At 42.6% G+C, this 26,664-nt stretch overlaps 1 protein-coding gene across 4 annotated transcripts; it reads right to left on the bottom strand.

The window, feature by feature from the left end:
- Positions 1–3,492: 3,492 nt before the first annotated feature.
- Positions 3,493–24,286, bottom strand: LOC147631775 (pentatricopeptide repeat-containing protein At5g27110-like). 4 transcript variants are annotated; one of them, XR_015267350.1, is made up of 4 exons: positions 24,201–24,286; positions 4,122–7,245; positions 3,930–3,997; positions 3,493–3,798 (listed from the first exon to the last, which is right to left on the bottom strand). XR_015267350.1 is itself a non-coding variant. In XM_086808311.1 (2 exons), the coding sequence occupies exon 2, from the start codon at positions 7,223–7,225 to the stop codon at positions 5,036–5,038; it is 2,190 nt and encodes a 729-aa protein (XP_086664437.1). In that variant the 5' UTR covers positions 7,226–7,245; positions 24,201–24,286; the 3' UTR covers positions 4,029–5,035. The 4 variants fall into 4 exon arrangements, 1 of the variants encoding a protein (XP_086664437.1); XR_015267351.1 differs by having other exon boundaries at positions 4,122–7,232; positions 24,201–24,280; XR_015267352.1 differs by lacking the exon at positions 4,122–7,245 and having other exon boundaries at positions 24,201–24,285.
- Positions 24,287–26,664: the final 2,378 nt, after the last annotated feature.

Genomic DNA, 26,664 nt, shown 5'->3' on the forward strand with positions numbered 1-26,664 from the left:
TGGCTGGCACAGTAGTGATGTATTCAACATGTTGTCCTGCTGAGGACAAACTTGATGATGGGACTAACTACCCATTGTGGTCCTATATGATGAGGCATGTACTGGTTGCTAAAGGCCTTTGGAATGTGGTTAGTGGTAGTGAAACTCATCCTGTTTAGTGAGAAAAAGTCCACACATACCTCAATCTTGTTGGTCTTCTTCTTCAGGGTGATGGGGGCATGGAGAAAAGAACCACTTAAGTGTTCTTCTTCTTCTTGATAGTCTCCTTCTTGGAGGTTATCATAATGGGAGAAAGCCACTCCCAAATGTTCTACAAAGGAAAAAAATGTCACTTTCATCTTTTCCAATCCACATTGACTACTTTTGCTTATTTGGGTTGAGATTGTAGACCTAGTCATTTATAGGGCGGATTCCTTCATGCACACCATCATCTACAAGAACATCTTCCAAATCTTTGTAAGTCTAACAAAGAGCATTCTATATGAATGGAAAAATAAGTAGTTTATTCAAGGAGAGATGGATGATCACAAAGAAAACCAAAGACCGAGCGCAACTCCCATTGAAAATGTAATTTTTGAACCAAGCAACTCTTTCTCTACATGTGCCTTTGATAACCCTATAAATATAAAATTGAATGTTAATATACCACTATTATATTAATATTTCAATACTTTATAATTTAATTTTTAAAAATATATAATATCTTTATAATTATTTTTTTTACAAAAAACATGTGAGCCTGTGTAAGAAGGTAGCACTATTCAAGCTATGAAATCTACGCACCAAACACGTCTTAATTTAACATTTGTTATGATGGTTCAACTTCATTATTAGTATTCTCTCATTCAATGAAATTATTGATAAACCATAGAAAAATAACACATACATAGATGGGATCACTTCTAACCACAATAACATCGGTTCTTCTGGTAAGCCAAGAATTTCTTACAAAAGTAGCTCCTCAAAATGAAGCATCTCGACAGATATCAATAGTTACCCAAAATGAAGTTACCGTACATATCTTAATGGCAAACAAAATTGTGGCACCCAGCATGAAAGTTGTAAATTTTTCCCTAATCCACCATAGTATGGTTCCTCCTACAACTCAAAGCTTGGAACAACTCCAGCTTTGTCAGAGCTGCTTGGTGCATAAACGCATGTACCTTGTCACTCAAACCTAGGACGGCAATGAACAAAAAGTAAATGTGTTTGCTTGGCATATAGAATCCCTTTTTGAAATCTCTCTGACTGAAATCCAGACATGAGCATCAACGGAGCTCAACAATTATAACAGAATATGTCTCACCTTGCATAGTTCTTTAGATCTTTGAATCCTTTCATGAAAATATTTATTGAGTTTTGATTGCCATCTTACCAATTTTCCATCCCTTCCCTAGACATCATAAACTATAGTAAAAGTCTAAGTCATTAATGAGTACATAACGAGATCAAAGACTTTTTGAAAATAGAAGAGGGTAGAAGGTTACAAGAAGACTACATTAACCCTTGTCACCAAAGAAAGGTTATCTACCTCTACTCAAATTCTCTTCAACCTTGTTACACAAGGGTCATTTGGGAGGCTTTAACTTTCCCTACTTCTTTCCCCCTAAAGTCCATATGGAGAGGATCATGATGAAGAAGTCCTTTGATGCATACTCCATAGTCCTAAACATAGCAACCATGGCACCCATGGGCTTTACCTTTGACATCAATGAAGACCTCACAATTGTCCTAATACAACAAACTCCAACTTCTTCAAGGTCATGGTTTCGTCACCTTTGTGGGCATGTTTAAGATAAGACTTTTGGGAGCCATTACAATAATTCAAGAGGACCACCTACAATTTTCTCTTGGCATGTCCAACAATGTCCTTTAGCAAAGACAAGCTTGAATATGGGATTGGATTAGGTAGGGACATATGTTTAACTCCTATGGTTAACATTACTCTCAAGACACTAAGATGTGCCCAAAGCTCTAATCTTATTCCTAATACACAAATGCACTTCATGTTAGTGTAACAATGACAAGCCTTGCTTTAGCAATCTCGTATAATGAAAGCCACCAATTTAAGTAGCCTCGATAAGTCTTCTAGTGAAAACAAGACACATTAAGCATCGATGGGTGATTAAATGTGAAAACCAAGGCCACGTGTACTTAAACATCCCATGGATAACCAAACGTGAAGACCAAGGCCATGTATATGAGACATTTTGCAATTATGAGAACGGAGAATCCTCATTGTGCAAATTGAGTCTTTAATGATTTAGATTTCCTCTAAAAAGTGTAATGATATCATTCACATACATGAACTTTTTTTCATGTATACAAAGCTATTTTTGGGCATGCGCCACATGTACATGATATACGAGTTTTTATAGAACAGAGGGGCCCGAGATTCATATAAAGAAGTGGATAAATACGTCAGTAATCCGAATCCCAAGGCTTACAAACTATGGAGGAGACCCAAGTCAAAATCATAACAACGTGTACCTTTTGTTGAGGGAATGTCAACCTCAGCAATTAGGTCACCAAAACCCATTTACAAGCCATAACATTGACAAAGGTGGTGCTGGAAGAGATCCCCTATAAGAGTGCAAGCAGATACTTGAATAGATGGAAAGTTTTTTAACACAAGGTTGTGCTTTGGGAATCATCAACATCACTTCCTTGCATTGGAATATCAACGATTTGCACATCAGTATTGCTACGAGCCTCCACCAAAGACACCTCCCCTCAAGTGAATACTCCTAGCAAACCTAGACCCTATACCAAGCCCATGTAACACCTCTCGTCAGTGACCCTCTCATGGAATCTATAGTCAAAGATTGTGACCCTCACCCCTTTTAAGCCCATCCCCCCATTCCTCACTCCTTTTCTCTAGGAAAAAACAAGTCTTATCTCAACCTTCAAGCCTATAGCTTCAAGGACTCCCAAACTAAAAGGTGCATAACTATTATTTTAATTTCTCATGGTGTACCTCTCTCTTGGGTGGCAATTGAGTTAGTACCTACCCTGGGGTGGCATTAAAGTTGGTATCTGATGTAACAACTCAAGTCACACTCATTTGCCATATTTTGCTATATTAAAGTTCCTTTTACTTATGTTTTATAAGATTAAGTATTACATCAGACTTGACTTCTTTCAAGACCTATACTATGGGTATGCTTAATAAGCATGAGAAATTATTGATTCTCATTGAGGATACACCGTTCCTCCCACTAGCTAGCTCCACTAGGAAGGGTGTTCATAAACATTGTATAGTTTACACGATAAACTATACAACCCATGTTAAACCCCCTAGAAAAAGAAAATGTGCCCACAAATGGTACCTGATACTCTAGCTATTGATGCTGTTTGTTTCTCTCCTTGCTGCTCCAATCACAACTTAGCATAAGACTTCAACTCATAGAAGCACTGGACTGAAAGCTTATTAATCACAAGCGAAGAAAACAAAATAAAACCCGTGGGGAGATGATAGCCATCCGCAGTTCATGAAAAATACATCATATGTGCCCAGAGATAGAGGGCTCAATCCAAAAAAAAACATGGATTCAGCATTCTACTGAATCAGTAAAAAGCACCTGTAGCCTTCAACATAAGCACATTGCCAGAAGAATTATCCAAGATCATGGGTTCTCAAGTGTTGGCATAGCAGTTTGCGCACTGGGCTTCTTGTCAAGAGATCTCTGGTTCGAACCCCATTCTAACCGGAGATCACATACCTGAAAACTTCAGTGCCATCATGTCTTCCACTAGTTTGGCTATGATGCTTAAAGATTCATCTCATCTCGTCCATGCCTGAAGTGAAGAAAACAAATGACTTCATAAATTTATGTATTAAAATACCCTAATCCTAGAAATGACAAAAGAACAAATATGCTTAGTATGCACAGATGACAGAAGCTCATCACACAAAGCATCATCGGCACCTGACGCATATGCATGTTCAGCTACATATCCATGTGGCTCAAGCAGCTAACTGGCACATTGAAGCAACCTGTATGCCGTGGTACTCAAGGTAAAAAAGATCAGAAAAAAAAAACATTTGAAACCTTAACAATACCTCGATTCTGAGAGTATCAGCCTAAGCACAATTCCACCAGCCAAAAACAGTTATGTACCTCAGTCTCATTGTGCCTAGGCTTGTTCCTACATGCTCAGCATCCAGTTGTCACATCATCCTCCTGGACAGGCTGGTGGATAGTGAACCCCACCGTAGGGCCTATTGAAGCTTTTGCATGTTCTAATACATCTTCTCACATGTTTTCACTGGCATAAATGTTGCTCACCAGTGTGTTCGTAGTACAATTCCACATTCTTCATATGCAGCACATTACACAGCCAGGCAGATCTTTTCACTTACGCTACATGTTCTCGCCTAGACAAGACACCAATTTTGGGTTAGATACATAACCAAGGACGGTTCATCCCTGCATGCCCACCACAGGCATGCTTAACTGGAATGGATCGGTGGGGGCAGTCAAGCCTCCACCCATTCAAGTTGGGCCACATGTGGAACGTAGGATAATGTAGACCGGTGAAGGTTTCACCTCGCACTCGCAGGTCATCATTTTGGCGCAGATATATCTCCAACAAAAAATTTCATTGGCACACCCACATCTGCCCGTCCCATGTCCAGTCACAAAACACCATGACTGGCAGGTGACAATGTGTGCATCCAGCCTTAGTGTACACCATGCTCATCATGCACAGGACATAAGGTAGATCATGAGGTGCCACTCAGGACACGAGCAAGATGATGACATATGAGCTACATATTTAAGCCACATGGTGATGGTGTACATTGTATCCTTGTTATAGCATCTGATTTATGAAACTTCTATGCATCCGTGTGCATAATCAGGAGCAGCAGGATTCAAGTTATGTAATCTGTCCACAGCTAAACAAGTAAAGACCAAATACTGTAGTAATGTGTAGCATTGATGCAGAATTATGATGCTCCAAATGCACGCATGAAGCCATGCTTGTGCGTGTATCAAATGACTAATAATTTGAAGCAGCAGCTTCTTGTTTCTCAAGGATCAGCACCATCATCGCTCAAGCCCACTTGTGGCACATACCCATCCTGCTTACCAACTCTATTCAATCTTTCCAATTTGATGGTAATTTGATCACTTTTTGGATCATTCTGGCTCCCAACTATGAACTCGTGCAGCAACTTGTCGATCTCAACCCACGCCATTCCCGGTTTCTTCCATGCACCAGCACATCTTCTCCAATCTTGTATAATGTCAACATGCTCCCACATGTGACCATCTGCATACATTTTGCTCATCTGCACATAGCCAGAGGCATCACTGGGGTTCAACTGCACAAGCTCTTCAAAGCACTTTCTGCCTAGCTCTGTGTTTCCATGCATGGTAGAACAAGTTAGCAACGACATCCATACAGTAAAATTAGGGGACAAAGGCATTGTTTGAAGTAAATCACCAGCAGTCTTGAAGCACCCGGCTCGGCCTAAAAGGTCTGCCATGCAGCTATAGTGTTCCGTTTTTGGCAAAATACCATGATCTCTTATAGATTTAAAGCACAAATAGCCTTCCTCAAGTAGACCCGCATGAGTGCAAGCAGTAAGAATACTACTAAAGATTATATCATTTACCTCCAGGCCTCTGTTCTGCATGTCCATAAGGCACTCCCTCACTAGCTTGTAGTTCCCATGTTTGGCATATCCTGCAATCATTGAACCCCATAGTACCATATTTTGACTCTGCAAACCATTAAACACTTTGCGTGCCTCCTCAACTTTACCACAGTCAGCATACATCTCAACAAGGGCACTCCCCACCGCCTCATCTGTTTCAAGGCCAGTGTGAATCGTCTGGTTGTGTATTAGCCAGCCATGTCTTACGGCTCCCGTAATGCCACAGGCTTTCAAAACACACAAGAAAACCGACTTTTCTGGCTCTATGCCATCTTCTTGCATCTTTTTGAAAAGCTGAAGTGCGAGAAAACCATGGCCATGCTGCACATATCCAGCAATCATGGCCGAGAACGACACAAGACTTGGAGTTGCTGGTCTGTGTAACACTAAACACGCCTCCTCTAGGCTGCCACATCTAGCATACATGTCAACAAGGGCGTTTCCTATGGCCTCATCTGATTGAATCCCAGACACAATCATCTGGTTGTGTATCACCCGGCCCTGCCCTACAGCTCCTACATACCCACAAGCCTTCAAAATGCAAGAGAATGTGAACTTATCTGGCTGTACACCCTTCTGTTCCATCCTTTCAAACAAGTGAAGTGCGACATGATTGTGCCCATGCTGGACAAAGCCTGTGATCATTGTGCCCCAAGTCACAGCATTACGATTCGGTAGATCATTGAAGACTTTCTGAGCTTCCTCTAAGCTACTGCATTTCGCATACAAGTCAACAAGGGTGCTTCCAACAACCACATTCGATTCCAATCTGCTATCAATGACCCATCCATGCATCACCCTACCATGTCCTATGGCCCCAAGAGTCCCACATGCTTTCAAGATGCATGCAAAAATGAAGTCATTTGGCTCAATATTATCCTCCTGCATTCTCTCAAAAAGCTTAAGGGCAGCTTGCCCCTGCCCATGCTGAACATATCCTGCGATTATTGCACCCCATGTTACTACATTCCGACTGGGGAGGTTGTCAAACACATTGAGTGCCTCCTCTAACCTTCCACAAGTGGCATACATGTCAGTAAGGCCACTCCCAATGACAAGGTCTGATTGGAAGCCATTTCGGATTATTTGATCATGTAGTAGCCTTCCCAGATCTAAAGCTGCAATGCTACTACAAGCTTTCAATACACTGGAAACTGTGACTTTGTTGGGATGTATTCCTGCCTGCTGCATCTCGCCATACAGTTTAAGAGCTGTACCCCCTTTTTCCAGCTTGACGTGTGCAATAATGAATACATTCCATGTGTATACAGTCTGCTTCAAAATATGGAAAAACACTTGGGTTGCTTCGAGCAAGCTCCCACATGAAGCAAACAAGCGGATGAGACCATCTCCTATCAAGGCATGTGAATCTAATCCAAAAGCAACCAGTAAAGAGTGTGTTTGCCTGCTAGCTCTTATACATTTCTTTGAAGCACAATCCTCCAACGCTGAGAGAAGCAGATCCATTGATACATAATTCCCTCGTTGTGCGGACTTCACAAGCTGGACTGCCCCATTACACCAATACTTGGAATTTTGATTGAGTCCCCAATAGGCCATGAAATATCTGTGCACCAACACTTAAGAGAAAGCTTTATGTGAGGACCTCACCCCCTAAAATATACTATAAAATTCAGCAGAAGCTATTCTTATTCAGGTAGAGTAACTCATTGGGGACCTCTCCCTACGATATCCTAGGCAAAGATTATCCTAGTAGCTCCACATGCTTGACTAGGAAACACCCTTATCTAAAAAAGAGGGGGAATCCTCCGGATTGTCACCAATCCTAGGGTTTCCCTCTACAACCTCTATGAAGGTTGGTTACTCAGCGCCCAGCGGCTCCTAGAGGCTCAGCAAGCGAGCAACCACCAACATAAAAATTGGGGAGGAAGTCTCCAGGACTTGTTATCAAACTGAAGTCTAAGACATTTCTTAACTTAACTAATCTAGTCAAACCTTTAATTCCCTTGCAAAAAACATTTATCAGATCGAGTGGCCATGCCTAACCCCATCCAGCCCATGGGTTAGCCACCACCCGACCACATAGACATGAGATCTAATTCAATTTAAACGTGAGTTGTACCCGAGTACAAGGGGTTTCTGACCCAAACCCCCTAGCCAGCACTTCAACAAACATAGAAATCAGGCACACCATCAATAAGGAGATTTTACGATGTCGGCTGGTTCTAGGTGCTGTCTAGGGCCCTAAACAGTCCCCCAACAGGCTACCTACTGAGGCTATGGCCATGAGCTGGCCTTTGGCTGGCCCATAGGCATGCAACTAGCCTCCACATGCTCTGACTTTATCTAATGAATTCTCCAAGTGGATACAAGGATTGACACATGCAGACTCTTTATGGTTGTGGAGATTGACCTACGTAGCTTGTGCCTGACATGTCCCGGATTGGGGCTCACAATGGGGTCACAACATGCAACAAATATTCCTAAAAAAGGTAATCCTATTGTATACATATTGCACTGATGTAGAGCCAGTGTGCCACATAGCACTCTATTGCAGGGTGCATATGACATTCCCTCCTACTTAGCTTGGCAGTAGGTTCATCGCTTTCAAGTAGTCTGCCAGGAGTTGGGGATACTCTAGAAAAAACTCTTTGTCAAGCCAGACTGCCTTATGGGTACCTTGGTCCTTGAACTTTGTGTAAAATTTTCTTTGTCTTCGACCGGATCCATGCTTCCATCTGTGGATGAGAATATGTTCAGCCTCATATAATTCGGCTTCGTCTACCACATCTCGTTGTTGCTAATCTACAATATCCTGCAAAGTTGGACCAATGTAGCGCTTCAACCAAGAAACAAGGAAAACATTATGCATAGTTAAACTATCTCGAAGCTTAAGCTTCAATAAGGACAACATTGATCTTTTTAATGATAGGAAAGAGTCTGAAACTGTGAAAGGAGAGTTTGGAACAATGTTTGCCCACTTGCTTCAATCTTTGCTTCATTATCCGGAGATATACCCAATCCCTTTCTTTAAAGTTGACATCTCGTCTTGATTTGTTGGCTTGCTTGGTGTATGCTTCCTGTGCTTTGGCAAGGCGCTCCTTGACAAACTCAATGTCTTTGAAAAAGTTTTGGTGGTCTTATTGGGCTCTAAGGAAGGTGACATTCTCGTAAGAAGTGACGAGAAACGGCGACCAAATGTTGTCTCGTACCAAGTCTAACCAATGCTAGATGAATGAGTGTTGTTGATCCTTATGCTATTGATGGTAATGCTTCTCATGTCTTAACTAGTACTTAATCAGGGATTACTGATGTTCATGCTAGGGATTAGCCACGGCACGGGCATGCACGTGACATTCCCTTCTGCTAAACTTGATGACGGGGTGGAGACCCTGTCGTCCTTTCTCCCTGGACTTCTACTGAACTGCTACTGCTTTCTGACTTTGACTTCTACTGCTTACTGATATTTTTGGTCTGAACACCTTCACTCCTGATCTCCACTTCCAAGTCTTTGATAAAGAACCGAGCATCTGTTCACTGTTGTCCCCATGCCTTTTTTCCCTTAACCCTGACACAACGGTAGGTCACCTGCCGGAACTGATCATGCCTGTTGCTATGCCTTTGGAACTGATCTAAGAGCTTACTAATGTACTGGGTCTGCGTACCTACCCTCAGGGATTGCATCCTCTAGCTTCGCCTATTGCAAACCACTCCATTTGCTACCCTATTGTATCCTTCCTGCTGGAACTATGCACCTTCCTTGGGACATAGCTTAGTGGGCTGAGCCTGAATGCTTTGATACCAATGTTGCATGCACGGAAGCCTTGCTATACTGATCCACATCCCTAAGCATACTTAAGAACATTGATGCTAATTAACATGAGATAAGACATAGAGGAGAGAGATTAGTGTTCAGGGTTTTCTTGTATTACTATGGTACAAAAAGGTTACTGATGCTTGTACATGATTTAGGGCTTGTGGTCAGCCTATGGGTTGACCCTTAGCCCTTCTGTTTATGCTCACTACTTTTCATGATGAAAACGATGATGAACTAACTTGTCATATGCTGAAAATGACTACATTGCTTGATGCTGAGGATGTAGCTGATGATGGTGCTTGATGATGTAGACACATGCTGCTACGCTGATGATGATGTTGATCCTTATGCTACTGATGGTAATGCTTATGCTGTCTTAACTGATACTTAATCAGGGATTACTCATGTTCATGCTAGGGATTAGCCATGGCACGGGCGTGCACGTGACAGGGACTAAGGTCTTCAACACAGTTTGCATGACCATCAATTTGTACTTGAGCATTTAAACGCTGGCCACAACCATTAAACATCATCATGCATGCTGAAAAATAATATCATATGCACAGAACACCACACTGGGACCGGAACAGCCAGCCTCCCTTCAACAGAATTCTCTATTCCTCAGGAGTATATTTGTACAATGAAAGATGCGGGTGTCTGCACCAGAATTTTCCAAGTACATATGATTTCCAATCAAAGAGAGAGATTGAATTTTGCGAGAACATTGGCCCACAAATTTGCAAAATTCTGCACTTGTAACTCAAGGCCAAAGTCTTCGAGATTTCCGAAAAGCAAGCAGCTTTTCACAATGAAACTCTCCAGAATTGCTCCCAGAGGTATATTCTATGCTCGGGTCACCATGAAAACACCTCTAGCACCCAAGAGCAAACATAAAACACTAATCTATCGCAAAGAAACAAGCTGTCCATTTCTTACGTTTTATTTTCAACCCATAAACACTTCACACAAGAGCTTGTGCCTATATGATATGAGCCAGGGAAGCCCTACTTATGCACATGACAGTCAGAGACTATTGTAGGGGCTGTTATGGGGCTGTCCAGAATGGAAAAAGCAGCAAACCACCACTTATATATCAGCGCAAGAGAGAAGGATATATCAGCGCAAGAGAGAAGGAGAGCTTGAAAAGCACATGCCCAAGCCAGCTATATGCTCATATGCAAGTCAGCCAGACCTCCCTTGCCTTCCTTTGCAAGTCAACCAGTTCAAAATAACTCCCCTAGCCCTTTTTAGCAACTCGAGGAGCTATTTGTAGCTTTCAGGCGCCCCAAACTTGTGTTTTGTCCATAGTACATTAAAATAGTCCACCTCTGGTGTGTATTCACTTATAAGTTATTAATTGTTGGCCGCCCAACTTCAATGAGTGTGTACACACACACACACTTCTTATAAACCTTATAAACCATATAAATGAATAACATCCCAAGGAATTGTAAAGACTCCACATCAAATCCTAACCTCCACAAGTGTCTTCTGTCATGTGAAATGTCCATATCTCATAAATATTACTTGTGCACACCATAGCATATATGTGTGAAATCACAATTCATAGAGTTCCAAATCGTCTGGCAACCCATAATACCTTGGAAAATTCCCCGTTCACATCTTTTGTAAAATAAGTCCAAGCTAACCAGACACTGTCCAAATCATAAGCGTGGACCAAATAGTGACAGATCAACATGCAAAATTTACTGAATCCATCCACAATGGTCATGCACTGTGTTCCGAGATCCGAATGCAGTGGGAAGTGGTCCAGCAAAGTCCATACTGATACCTTGGAAAGGACCTTCAAGAACTCGCAAAAGTTAAAGCAACCCTGCCTGTTTCATATGAAAAACCTTCACTTTCTAGCATATCTGGCATGCTTGGACATACTGATAGACATCCCGTCTCATTTTAGGCCAATAGAATGATCACTCCAACTTCTCCAATGTATTGTTGATACCTTTGTGACCTCCAATGGGCATCATGAAGAAGTGCATGTCGCTTTCCAGAGACACCTTTCTTCATTGCATGAAATGCCTCAAGTACTTTGCCCGTGAGTGACGGACACCTTCTGTCAACGTATCTTCACGCCCTTGAGCAGATCTATAAGAGGTGCTGTAAGATCGAAAACTTATCCATATAGGAACTGTATGCTTGGCAGAGACCTACAAAAAAGCGAATCTCTTGAGCATTTTTGGGAACATTCCATTCAAGAATTGCCCTTACCTTTCCAGAGTCAAGGCTAATCCCGTCTACACTGATAACATATCCCAAATAATGGATTTCTTCTACTCTAAATTTGCTCTTTTTTGCATTGATTGCCGGAGACTTTCTTGGCATCGATGTGGGACACACCTATACGTGCTTGGAAGCCTAGTTTTCATTGTTGAGCATTGTAATGTATTATTTTACATGTGTATTCCCGATTGTATATTAAAGGCACACCACGGGACTTTATGTTGAGGTTACTATCAATGGCTAAGTGTTTGCACTAGTTTAGGAGGCCTAGGATGCCCGAGCACCTGATTTCTAAGCTTTGGCCGCCCAAGGGTGTAAACCCTAAAAACGAATTAGATATAATTAATTAAATATCCCAAAAAACAAACACAATCTGAAACATCTTCCTATTCCTAGATCAGCCTACAATGATATGCAGTTGGTGATCTACGCACGTTTTAGAGACAACTTCAGAGGAAACTGCATCGACCCAATTAAGCTCTTATCAACCCACTTTGTCTCCAAACCCTCTTCAGGAACGAGATTCAGTGTGGTACAGGGTCTAAGACTCTCAACAAGTAGCGACACTTCCTCTCATCTTGAATCAATGGAAGGGATACCGAACCAAGGAGGAGAAAACCCCACTCAAACAATAAACACTGGACCCACCACTAGCTTGATAGACCACATGACCAATTGCTACCAACCAACATACCACTTTGGGGATGAGGGAGTTGAGATTAGCTCCAAGGCCACACCTAGTGTCGCCTTACACATAAGCCCCATGCATGTGAAAATCCCTATTCACATGGGACCAATCTTAACCGGCAACCCAATGCCTATAGACCAAAACCATGCCCAAGCCTTACTACCAGATGGCAAGACCGAAGAGGGAAGTTCAAGAAGTAGAAGCCCTAATCCAAGCTACTAGGGCGAAAGAGAAAGAGACCTTACATCGAGCCGAACAACGATTAACAGCCCAAACAACACCAATTGTGCAGCCACCCAAACTCCATCAATTATTGTCCATGTGACTAACAGCCTAGAGAGCATCATACCACATGAATTCATATCCAAGGTGGATCTAGGTGTAAGATTTTCAAACACATTACTGTGAACCGAGAGCTTAAAATTCGATGCAACCCAGGAAACCTTGACGAACTTGGCTACGGGCCTTATTTATAGTGTTGGCTGCTGGGAAAAAATTAAGCAAGTCGTCTCTACTTCCACGGACGAAGAAGAGTGACTTCGGATGGTCGTGGAATGTATTCAAGCTATTGTAGAGCAAGAGAGGCTTAGACAGGGAATCACCATGCCCATGTGACTTCCTGTGACACAGGTTGGAACAAGCAATGCACAAGGTCCTATCTTGACTGAGATGAAGACACCATTAATAAGCCCTATTGATCCCGCATATGTGATGACGCCTAGCTACACGTGGACCAACCCCTCGCTGCTACTATTGTTCCTCAAGGTTATGCAAGATTCCAAGAATCTGCTAGCATGGACTTCACATTCCTAGATCGTAGAGAGGTATCCACTCATGCTGTTAACACAATTCCAGACTACTTTGTGGTATTGGGTACTACAGCACTCATAACAGCACCACTCGTGACCAACCACACAACATAGCCCGTTAGTTTCATGCCCTCGGTCACAATTATGACAACCACAGTTGCAATAGTCCCTACAACAAAGCGCCCTTCGTACCACATGTTGCCCCCGCTGTATCAATACTTCCAAGCAGCAACCCCCCCAACTGATCCAGTAGCCATTGCACACGCATTGGAGAGAGCAGTGGTGGCCGAAAGTACAGGGCCAATCATGAGAGAGAACAGACGAAGTAGCTCTGAAAAGATTACACAAATTGCGAAGCTCACGCACAAGCTCAATGGAGAGGGCGATCCTAGAAGACATCTCGAGGTCTCCGATCAAGTTTCTGAGGACTTAGGTGAGAGGAAAGAGCTAGCAAAGCCCAACGCCTTTAGCCTTACACTCGATGACAAGGCTGGTGATTGGTATCAGACCTTGAGAGTTGAAGAACGTCTAAACTTTACCGATTCTCGACGGTTATTCCTAAAGCAGTTTGTGCATGAGGGAGCTTCGTGGAGCATGGCTTCACAATAACACAAAGCTGAGAGAGAAGAAGATGAGTCAGTGTGATTTTATTAGTCATCTCAAGCATTTGAACTCTCAATGTGCTCTACATGAGCGCTTCTCCAACAATCAACTGCTTGATCAATTTATCCACGGGCTTAAACATGACGATATCAATAATGGTTTGGTCATTAGAGGTATCACCACCTAAGAGAACGTCGCAGCTAATGCCATCCAACTTGAGGATAACCTGATGATAAGGGGAGTCAGAGCTTCAAATTCTAAGTCTATTGCGTCAACAACCAGCAGTCGTAGCACCACCATTGCGAAACCTATAGCTAAAGATCATACCTTCGCGGAAATGACTTGGACTGACTTCTCAAAAGCTCTCCAAGAGAAAATGATAATAAACTGGGAAAATACTGTGAAGTCTAATGCATTACTACTAGTCACCACCAAGGGCATCACAGTAATGGGAGTCCAAGATGGTAGTGTGAGCATAATCACCAAGAAATGCTGGGAAAAGATGGCCAAGTCGCATTTGGAAGTCTCAGATATCATTGTCAAGATGGCTGACGAGACTGTTGCCAAACCTATCAGGATGTTACGAGATTTAAAGATCAAGGTTCTTAAACATTGAGTTAAACATATTTTCATTGTTATGGACTTTTCCAAATAGCTTGAATCATATGAGATGATCTTAGGATGCCCCTTCATGAGAGGCAAAGATGGTACATGACTGGTCTAAGAACCATGTCTACCTTCAATTCAATGATTCCATCATCAAGCTTAATCTTATGACTGGCCGCGTACATCCTCTGGGTAGTGGAGGACTTTTTGAAAATCGTTCAGACACCACCACTCATTCAGCCCCGTTACAATCCTGCTATACTTGTAGAGAAGAGACCGATGTAGGAAAGACCCACCCTATAAGGATGCTGAAAAACAAGCTATTGAGCCTAAAGATGATCTAAACTGGTTACATATGATGGCTACAATCGATAGTTGAAAGAAACGGAAGCTGTAGCTAAAGCAGTCGAAAATAATCAGGAGTCAACACCTAATTTACGTCCTCCTATCCCAAAGCACTATAAATCTTTTATGATTAGGGATCGCAAGTTAGTGTTTGACAATGCCATACGAAAACCAACAAGTGAGACAGAAGGAGTCTATGATGGTCCGGCTGAAGTAAAGGAAGTAGACTTGGCTAACCTGGGGAAGACCCTAACCAAGCCTTAATAGCAAAACACCTCACTCAGAGTCAAGAAGCTGAACTCAATGACCTCCTCAAGAAATACAAGGATTACTTTGCATGGACTTACCATGATATGAAGAGGGTATCCATGGGGTTTGTGCAGCACACAATCCCCATGGTACCAAATGTTAAACCTCTCCATCAGCAACCTTATTCATGAATCCAAAGTATGCTAAAATTGTTAAAGAAGAGATAGACAAGCTCATCAAATGTGGAATCTGGATTCATCTATGAGATTGAACATTCGGACTAGGTGTCACCCATTGTGGTCGTGCCTAAAAAGAATGGAAAATTGCGAGTATGTGTTGATTTCAAGAAGATCAATACAATAACAAGATAAGATCATTACCTCTTGCCGTTTTCAGATAATATACTCAAACGAAAGGCTGGCAAGAAGCATACAACTTCTAAGACGGGCAATCAAGATATAACCAAATTTCCATTGCTCCGGAGGATCAAGTGAAAACTGCTTTTGTTACAAAACATGGAGTTTACGCTTATAGAGTTATGCCATTTGGCTTGACAAATGCACGAGCCACATTCCAATGGCTTATGAATACTACCTTTAAATATTTTCTAAGGACATTTCTTGGAACTTTCTTAGATGATTTATGCGTTCATTTATCATGAAAGGAGCATTTATCCTGCTTACGAAAGGTATTTGAAAGATGCAAACTTTATCACATATCTCTAAACCCGTTCAAATGCCAATTCTAGGTTAAACAGAGAGTCATCTTAGGACATTTAGTGTCCAAAAATGGAATTTTCGCAAATAAGAGTAAAACCAAAATTATCTTGGACTTACCGCCACCTACACACTATAAGGGAGTTCAAAGGTTTATGGGACATGTAGACTACTCTACATGTGATTTATCCTCTTCTATGCCAAGATTGCACATCCCTTGTACAAGCTTCTCATCATATTTGAGTGAACAAACGAATGTCAATAAGCCTATGATACGTTAAAGCAAGCTTTGCCTAACACTCCAATCTTACGAGTGCCAAACTCGGAGATTATCTTCCATGTGCACATTGATGCTTCCAACTTTGCCATTAGATGCGTTCTAGCTCAGCTAGCTGAACATAAGCTAGACTATCCTATAAGTTTTGCTAGCCGTTGGATGAGGCTGAAATAAATTATACCACCACGAAGTGTGAAGGTTTAGGAATGGTATATGCTGTGAAGAAATTCCAACATTAACTTTTAGTTAATAAATTTGTTTTCTATGTTAATCAATCAAGTCTTGCTATACCTTGTCAATAAACCTTGCTCCACAGGAAGAATCACTAGGTGGTTGTTGAAAGCCTTGCGGACTGCACACGATAAGAAGGCATCCAAGGAAAAAGCAAAATTAAAGAAAGCTCAAGCTTGACAAGAAGCTAAAGAAAGGCAAATATGATAGCAACACAACGATGAGAAGCTATCCTTGGATCTGCACAAGCCTTTGTTGGAGAAGTTGAAAGAGACACAAATGAACACGTAGAATCTCTGCGAACATACATGCAATTGCCTAGCCCTTCTGGTAAAGTGCTCTATAATGCATTGCTTGACACGAGGGCTAGTCACGACTCACAATTTAATTTCCTTCAATGCATGAAACCAGTTGAGAAAACCTCAACTCGTAGAAATCTCTTTGAAGGTGAAAGGTATCAATGGTTAGGAACACCAAGGTTCTTGGGCTACTACAAATTGAAACATATTTTGATAACAAGCACCTGGTGGGAGACTTCCTGGTCATGCCTACAAGAACATTACCTGGTGGGAGAGGTGGGAGACTTCCTTGGTCGCACATGGATGAAGGTTGCAAGATGTATGAGTGACTGGTCAACGGGACGTGTCTCTGTGGGTGAAGCCTTAACCCCCACGGTTGAACATTCTACTCATAACCCCCTGCCACCTCTCACTCTTGTCGGAAGTCGCAACAAGGAGAAAGATGTATGAGTGACTGGTCAACGGGACGTGTCTCTGTGGGTGAAGCCTTAACCCCCACGGTTGAACATTCTACTCATAACCCCCTGCCACCTCTCACTCTTGTCGGAAGTCGCAACAAGGAGAAAGATTCAACATCAACCAAATCTAAAGAAACCCCCTCTACCTCATCGTCTACTATTCAAGGGACTCTTGATTCATTTCCCTCCACACGGCTAGCACCTCCATGTCAAAAGGACCAACCGATAAAAAATGGCAACCCAAATCTACCTTAAAATGGGTTCCTAATATTTCTCCGTCCTTCCCACCTCAACCAACCAAGCGAAGTAGACCTCAACGAAATAATTGGCACAAAAAGTCCAAACTATACGTTACCCCAAAATGGATATGTAAATGCTTATTGGAAGCTCAAGGCTACTACTAGGGTAACTGTTGTATTTGGATCCCAAAATAAAAATGTATACCACTAGTCTCACTGCCGCCGCTTGCGTCTCCTTAGTGGTGGACAAAAGCTTCATAGGCTCTTACATGCGCGGAAACCTTGCTGTACTGATCCACAGCCCTAAGCTTGATTAAGAACAAGATGCTGATTAAACACGATTAAGACAGAGGAGAGAGAAGAGAGAGAGATCGCTAGTGTCCGTGTTTTTCCTTGTATTTAATATTGTACAAAAAGGTGGCTTAAATGCTTGTACATGCTTGTGTTATGAAAAATGGGGAAGAGACAAGACAAAACTGAAACTGAAATGAGAGCATAACTAGAAGGAAACACAAACCATAGACATACCTTGAGATGACTGTAGACAAGACACAAGATTGATTGATTATTGATGTGACACCTACAATTTATAGGTGAGAAGTACAAGATTGAGTAGACTCACTTATGGGATAAATGTAGAGGTGCCACATGGCACTAGACTCAAGACACAAAGACTGAAACTAGACTAGAGAAATAGTACACCTAGTGTACACTTATTTCCAACACCCTCCTTAAGTGGACACTAGGAGGAAGACAAAAGGCAAGACTATGACATGACAAAAGATAAGACCAAGACAGAGAGACTAGACAAGGATTGAGAGACAAGCTAGAAGACAAGATGGACAAGACTAGAAGACAGACATAAAGACTGATAGACTGAGAGACAAGACATGAGAGACAAAAAAATCCTGAGACACCCCTCCTCAAGTGATATCCTCATATGGGTCCACAAGGGTAGGGACAAGAGTGGATCATAGAGAGAGAGAGAGAGAGACAATCAGCCAGTAGAGTGGTCCCAGAGAGAGAGAGACTGACAAATAGAAGATAAATGGGAACATAGACAAAATGCCAAAGAGAATGTGGGTAGCTAATCCACAAAAGAGAGGCATATAGACTGATAGACAGAGTGTCAAAGACATGTGACAGGATAGACACACAGGATAGACACATAGACAGAGAGACTGACTGATTGTAGATAGACAGAGAGATGGACCTTGATAGATAATCCCTCCTCAAGGGCAATCCTCCTGCTAGAGTGAGTAATGCAGGGGTGCCTCTTGGATAGGGACAAAGATAAGTCCATGTAGACAAATAGACATGACATTACCCCCATGATCTACATCATTGGTGATCAATGGTGGTAGATAGCATGAAAGCATAGACAAATATGAGAGAGATGGGAAGGTCTTACCATATTTGGCAGTGTCTAATCCCGTACATGAGAGACAGATAGATGAAGGGAAGGTCTTACCACTTGCTGTAATGCAAGGGCAGTGTCTAATCCCATACAAGATAGAGAAGTAAATGAAATTCAGAACTGAGATTGTTGATTTTCACTTGAGGTCAGGCCGGTGTCTCATGTGAAGAGGCCAGTATTTTGTTGACATGGACGGGAGCCAGACTGGTGCCACCCGTGTGTTAGCAGGATGGTGTCATATGGACGGGAGCCAGATTGGTGCCACCCGTGTATGACCTGGACTGTGTTCGACCCATGGGATTGTCACACCATGGAAGAGCCAGTATTCGTGCCGTGTTTTGCCTATGGGACTGTCACACCATAGGGAGACTCGTGCCTGGAACTGTGTCTTACCTATGGGACTGTCACTCCATAGGAAGACCAGGTTTTTATGTTTTACGTCGTGCCAGTGCCGACAGATATTTTGTACTTGTTCCATGAACGGGAGATATGTCCATGTTACTATTTGCACATGCACACATATTTTGCATGTTTGAAACTGTTTTCGCATGACTTGTATTTTTGTGTTTGCTTGCTTGACGTGTTACTTACTGAGCGGGGACGCCTGCCAGTGAGTCGTGAAGTCTACTCTGTATTCTGACGAGTTTTGGTGCATGTGAACAGGTGGTAAGTATGTCGCACATGTTGTTTTTAATATTTTATTCCTAACCTTTTGTTTTATAAGGTTAAGTGTTCACATTCATTTAAAAGTGGGCACCCCCTTTGGGCACCCACTTAGGGGCCAAGGTGGGGAGCCCCACTTAAGTGAGTGTGGGGGTGGGCATGGTCACCCACCCACACTCCTCACCCACATGCAAGCGTAGAGAAACTTCACTCTAATTTTTATAAAAAAAAGAGGCTTCCCCCTTCAGCGTGGACATGATTCGCTTCCACCCTTTTACGTAAGATCACCCGGCGATCACCTTCTTACGTTGAGAAACCGGCGACCATCTTCCTTGCGCTTGCTTTTCCCAGGCGGCTGGCTGCTCTACGACTGCACACGCTTCAGGCTGCCCACCATCTACTGGCGGCTCCGCCTGTATGCTGTCCAGGCTGCGCTTCTGTACCATCTGTGGCAGCTGTACTCTCTACCCGTTCTCTTTCTCAGCAGGCTGCGTGAGCTCCCCTGCAGGCGGCTGTTTCACCTCCCATACAGGCGACTGCACCTATTCTGCAGGCGGCTGCTTCTACTCCCCATAGGCGGCTGCTCCTCCACACCATCTTCTTCCCACGCTGCAGTCGGGTATCTTCTCCCTTGCAAGTGGGTACTCCTCTCAAAGCAGGCGGCTGTGGACTTTTGCGGTGGTACTTGTCTTGATGGTTCTCCACGAGGTGACTGTGTCTTCAACAAGGTGTTATATCTTCTAAGGCTACCTCTCTGTTTTCTACTTTGAAAGAGGTGGCACATCTTCTCCACTGGCGTCTACAAGAGGACTTCGCATCTCCTCGGTGGCTTCATCATACCACGGGTATTGGTTCTCTATCAGCTATCCACAAGTAAGTGAATTTCAGATTTAAGTAAAGTATTTTGTGTTTAAATCTGGTAAGGGATTCCCGACTCCCTGTACGGCCAACACCCGTTCGATGCCGGGTTGTCCAAGCTTTATTGGAGAACCTCGGTCCAAAGGTGCTGAGATCGGGAGAGCCAGGCGTTAGTACGAGAGCGCCTGTTTGTACGTGGTCTCGAAACACCAGTGAGGCGCTCTCCGCGGAGTCCAGTGAAAGCACAGGACCGTAGAGACTGGACCACACTAGTGGTCATTCTGCTTCGAGCATCTACATCGAATTTCGACTTCGAGCCTATTTGTTTGGTACTGTTTTCATATGTACATGAACATCATCTGGTTCTTGGAACCCATGGAGCATTGTATTCATTAAATACTCCCAATAAATATATCATATATTGAGGGGGGGGTCGGCCCGTTCCGGCCCCAGTGCTGGTGTCCATCTTTCCATTTCATTTCATTTCAATTTCAAGTTGTATTAAGTTGTCCATTTCAAATTTGTGGTTTTAAAGTTGTGCTATTAAACGTGTAGGTGTCCAACGGAGTCTTCCCACTTGACGGGATCTGTTTCACTGAATGGTAGATTTTTTACTAAGAGCATCAGCAACAAGGTTATTCTTGCCAGGGACATATTCAATCATGCCTCTAAACCGTTGGAAGATTTGACTCCACTTGGCTTGCCTATCACTCCATTGGGCACGAGACATGGTCTGCAACCATTTAAGTGCCTGGTGATCAGTCTTCACTATGAATTCCCTCCCATAAAGGAGAGTTTTCCAATGCTTGAGAGTTGTGATCACCCCTAATAGCTCCTTGTCATGCACCGAATAGTTCTTTTTTACGTGTCATTCAGCTTGCACCTGTAATAAGCCACTTGTTTGCCCTCTTGTTGTAAAACAACGCCGAGTATGCTAGCGCTCAAATGGATCATCCCATGATGCCAGTTTAACAGCTGGTGCTCCTGAGTGCACTTTCTTCAATGCATGGAAGGCCTTAAGAGCCTTGTCCATAAACAGACACTTTAATGGCACGTCTTCACATCCTTGACCTGATCTATGACATGTACTGCAAGGTCGAAAATCTTGTCTATATAGGTACTAGAGTCCTGGCAAAGACCCACAAATGATCTGCTCTCTTAAGTAGTCTTGGAAATATCCCACAACAATCCATCGTAGCCTGCACCTTTTCAAGGTCAAGACGAATACCGGAAGCACTAATAATGGACCTCTAATAGGCCAGATGCACTCTTCTTCTCATTGATGTAGAGCTTTGGCTAGGCGCTCATTCACGGATTCAATAATCTCTGAAAATATTTATGTTGTCTTGTTGGCCTCCAAGGATGGCGACACCATCCTCGTAGCCTACACCTTTTCAAGGTCAAGACGAATACCGAAAGCACTAATAATGGACCTCTAATAGGCCAGATGCACTCTTCTTCTCATTGATGTAGAGCTTTGGCTAGGCGCTCATTCACGGATTCAATAATCTTTAAAAATATTTATGTTGTCTTGTTGGTCTCCAAGGATGGCGACACCATCCTCGTATAAGAAGAGACGAGAAACAGCAACCAAATGCTCCCTCATATGGAGTCGTGCCAAAACTGGATAAATGAGTGTCGTTTAAGAATGGCTTGCACCAAAGAAAGATATTGTTCCCATTTCAACTCCTTATTATAGGCAATAGGATTTGAGAACATCAAAGGTCAGCTGATTATAAATTTACGTCTGACCATATGTCTGTGGATAAAATGCACTAGGCAACTGCAACTTAGTCCCAAAGTTAACGAATAATGCTCTTAAAAAATGTGAAGTAAACTTGGAATCTCTATCTAAAGTAATTGTCCGTGGTAAACCACAAGCCGGATACCAAAGTCGGATAAACAAACCAGCAATATCTTCTGTTGTGGCCGTCTGCTTGCACGGAATAAGCATGCAAACTTATTGAACCGGTCAACAATGGTCATACACTCTGTATTCCTGGTTGCCATAGCTACTCGAAGAGGGCCTACAAAGTCCATGCTAATATCTTGAAAAGGTTCCTCAGAAACAAGTAAAGGTTGAAGCAACCAAACTTACTTCATGTGTGGAACCTTCACTTTTTGGTGGCGAATCTGGCATGCCTGGACATACTCATAGACGTCCCTTCTCATCTTTGGCCAATAGAATAGCCACTTCAACTTCTCGTTGATACCACGATTACCCCCAAAAAGAGAATCATGGACATCATGAAGAAGTGCTTGTCTTTTCTCTCTTAGTACACACAACCAATTTTTATAGAATAACCAACCATCATTGAACGGTATAATGACCCGCTTCTAAACTGCAGGCCAAATTGTATGAAGTCTCGAATTCTATAGAATCCACTTACTGTGCCTTTATACTATCTAAATCTTTACCTTGAATTTCCAACACAATGGATCCATACAATGTCTAAATGGTAGATTTTAGACACATATTCAATCATGCCTTCAAACTGTTGGAAGATTTAACTCTACTTGGCTTGCCTATCACTCCATTGGGCACGAGACATAGTTTACAACCATTTAAGTGCCTGGTGATCAATCTTCACTATGAATTCCCTCCCATAAAGGAAAGTTTTCCAATGCTTGAGAGTTGTGATCCTCCTAAATAGCTCCTTGTCATGCACCGAATAATTCTTTTCGGTGTCACTCTGAGCTTGTGGTTGTAATAAGCCACTAGTATGCCCTCTTGTTGTAAAACAACGTCGAGTATGCTAGCGTCAATAATAAGCTCAAATGGGTCATCCCACGATGCCAGCTTAACAACTTTTGCTCCTAAGGCCACTTTCTTCAATGCATGGAAGGCCTCCAAGAGCCTTGTCCATAAACGAACACTTTGATGACGTGTCTTTACATCCTTGACCTGATCTATGACAGGTGTTGCAAGGTCGAAAAACTTGTCTATACATGTACTATAGACCTGGCAAAGACCCACAAATGATATGCTCTCTTGGGCAATCTTGGAAACATCCCACAACAATCCATTGTAGCCTGCACCTTTTCAAGGTCAAGACGAATACGGGAAGCATTGATAGTGTATCCTAGATAAGGGACCTCTAATAGGCCAAATGCACTCTTCTTCTCATTGATGTAGAACTCATTTTCCCACAAAAGTTGCAAAAACCTACACCTTTGGCGGGAATGTGTGAGAACACGGAGAGTTAACAGTAAATTGTACATTTCAAACTTGTACTTTTCCTTCTCATATCAACTAAAGCATATACTCCTCAAAAGGGCCCTGTACTATGTCATGTGTGCATATTAATTACTGTTTTGATGCCCATTTTCATTAGGAAGCGCATTCAATCAACCATTTCTGCTAAACTCTCTGATGCACCCCGCACTGACCCATCGCTTTATTGATCTAAGAATGAGAATAATAATATGAAGGCTGGCTCAAGACTGAACCAGTTGTTGCAAGGGCTGGTTTAAAATAACGCCTATGGGATTTAGAAATCTTCTGATGTGGCACACTCTATTGATTCAAAATAACACCCATGGGATTTGGAAATCTTCTGATGTGACCACACTCTAAGTAGCTCAATGCAGCTTTTGGAGAGAAGGGAGGGGGGGGGGGGGGGGGGGGGATCCCCTATTTATTCACTCTTTTCATCACTGGTGGGTTGAGGTCGTTAAAACAGGCTCTTACGCAGCGAAAGAAAACTTTGAAACAATTACACATTCATCCAAAAAAGACACCCCCAACCCCTCCCTCCCTCTCTCTCTCCAAACACACTCACTTGAGGGTCACATCCCATAACCTAGAGGACATGCCTGCCGAGAGTCTACATGAAGATCATGGCTGGACACACGGAGGGTTCACCGTGTAGGCTCCCGAAAGATTCTATGGCAGAAGCTCTGCAAACCTTTTTCTTTTGACACAGAATGAGTTTGCACGCTCAACACAAGAGCTTTACGGCTACAACCCATAATTAAGTACATGAGCTTCCTATATCACTCGCACTGCGCAAGAAACATTGAAACAAGATTAAAGATGCTCATCTGCAGGATGTTACCTCTCGTTTCATTTGCTCCCGAACGCCCATGCTGGCAACATCCTGCATGTCTTGGCTACATGGTTTAAGGTTCCTTGAATTAAAGCAGTTCACAATCAAGTAGGCTAGTGTATGCATGTGAAATATATATATTATATTATATTGTGTCCCAAACAATTTTTTCATTCATTTATTATTTGAGGTGAGGAGAACCTTAGGAGATTTGGTTATATTAAGGTAACATTTGAAGCTTTAAAATTTGCAATATTTGGAGGGGGATCGAAGGTTCCACGGCTTTCGAAGAGGATTATAAATCCGAAATGTGGAGTTCATACGTCGGTAGAATGCAACACGAGGGCATATACGACCAACAGTGGGACTTGAACTCAGGTGGATCATGGGCTTTATAAGGACCCTCGCACTAGCCAATCTGCCCCACTTGTGGGTGGCAGAAAGGTAGTGCAAGGAAGAGAGAGAGAGAGAGAGAGAGAGAGGTAGATGGATGTCTACTTGTGTATGGACATGACAGAGTTGAATGGTCGATGGAGAGGTTGCCAAAGAGACAAACGATGTGTGATTTTTTTTTTCCGTGCAGGCTAAGGCGCAGTGTGTCCACGTGAGAGAGAGGGAGGGAAGGAGAGGGAGAGAGAGACACCCATCGAGGGGGATGTTGCTTGTGTATGGACGATAATACCTTAGAATAGACTAAGGTATTCATTAATTAATCAAGCCCGATACGGCTTGATTAATTAATGAATATGTCTAGAGGAGTAAATATGTCTAGTGCTACTATGTGTGTGTGTGTGTGTGTGTGTGTGTGTGTTTATATATATCTGTGTGTATTTGTGTGCACGTGTGTGTATACATCTGTGCATATGTTCGTGTGACTCTCTCATATAGACACATATCTATGTGTGTCTATCTCATATGCATTCTCTCTATGTCTGTCACGTGCATAGACACAACCCTCTCACACACACATACATGTGCACATGCACTCTCTCTTTCACACCTGTCTCACAGACATACTTTCTCACACACATAGAAACTCTCTCTCTCTCTCTCTCTCTCTCTCTCTCTCCCCTGAGGATGATGATGAGGCCTCTCCACCAACCACCCTAGCTTGATGTTCATTGGACCTTCGATCATCGTCCTATTATATTCCTAATGATGTATTCTTGAGGATGCTACTTGTATTTTTAGCTAGTAGTCTTTTTCCAGTGTTTTATTTTTTTGTTTTACTAGGATAAGTGTAACACTTGGATACTTTGTAACACCTTTTTGTCTCATAGACCCTAGTGGTCTTTTGAAGACATTGTGTGGTAGTTGGGTGATGGCCTCTACTACACCACCTTACAGGCACAAGAGAAGAAGACACAGTGGGATCAGAACTGGGGGACACTAAAATCCCAGCTCCAAGGGCACCAACCAACCTGGCAATTATCTGCAACCCTCCAGCTGGACTGAATTAGACACTTCAACACCCTCCTAACCTCCTTATCTAATCCAACTGACACCTCCAGCCTCCCAAGTCAGCTCTAACCTCCAATACCTCGAATCTTCCACCTAAATAGCTTAGCTAACTTCAGCGAACATCTAGTTAACCAAATTCCACCCCAGTTGACACAAAAATGGTTGATTCTGCCTCCGAAATCCTCCACTGGTCCCCAATCAGAAACATGTCCTCCAGGCTCCCAGAATGTCCTCCAGCATCATCAACTGACAAAGCCATAACTCCAGGACCTCATTGGATCCCTTACTGACCTTCTTCTAACCTCGTGCCTACTGGCTAAAGTAGACTGAATTCTGCCTCAACAGAACTGACTCTCTCCTAAGCCTTAACTAAGACAGAAACTTCCCTCACATGTCCTTTGACACACACAGGCTCTCATGTAGCTCTAAACTCAACAAGATACCACACAACCTAGCAGGCAACTGACCCCCCACAGTTGCCATAGAAACACCATCAAACCCCTTACCCGTCTGATTCTTGATTGTCAAACCTAAGTCAAAAACTCTTCCTTTAAACTTAGACAAGCCTAACCAAGTAGTCTACACCACCATCAGCTAATTGTTCTGATGTTCAGACACTCAACTGACATTGTACCTTCCGAATAGATTCTAAGTGAGTCAGAACCAACTCAGAATGAAGTCCCCATACTTCAAACTCACACACTCAGAAGCTCCATCTCCATAAACTCAATGAAAATCACAAACATAACCATAAAAACATCAAGACAACAGATCAAATCCAAACTATGTCTACTTCAGATAGACTAAATAAACTATGTCTACTTCAGATAGACTAAATAAACTTCAATGTCTCAACAACCCTGAGACCTGGGTTCAAATAAAAGAAGAAAACATCATAAAGCTCATGGATCCTCCAACAGATAGATCCTGAGACCTGGGTTCAACAACCCTGAGACCTGGGTTCAAATAAAAGAAGAAAACATCATAAAGCTCATGGATCCTCCAACAGCAG

The sequence above is a fragment of the Cibotium barometz genome, chromosome 14 (assembly GCF_041138505.1).
Source record: "Cibotium barometz isolate CiBa-2024 chromosome 14, ASM4113850v1, whole genome shotgun sequence".
Taxonomy (NCBI): Eukaryota; Viridiplantae; Streptophyta; class Polypodiopsida; order Cyatheales; family Cibotiaceae; genus Cibotium; species Cibotium barometz.

Excerpts from the sequence above, each read along its gene's own strand:
- LOC147631775 (XM_086808311.1), bottom strand. The coding sequence starts at position 7,225 with ATGGCCTATTGGGGACTCAATCAAAATTCCAAGTATTGGTGTAATGGG.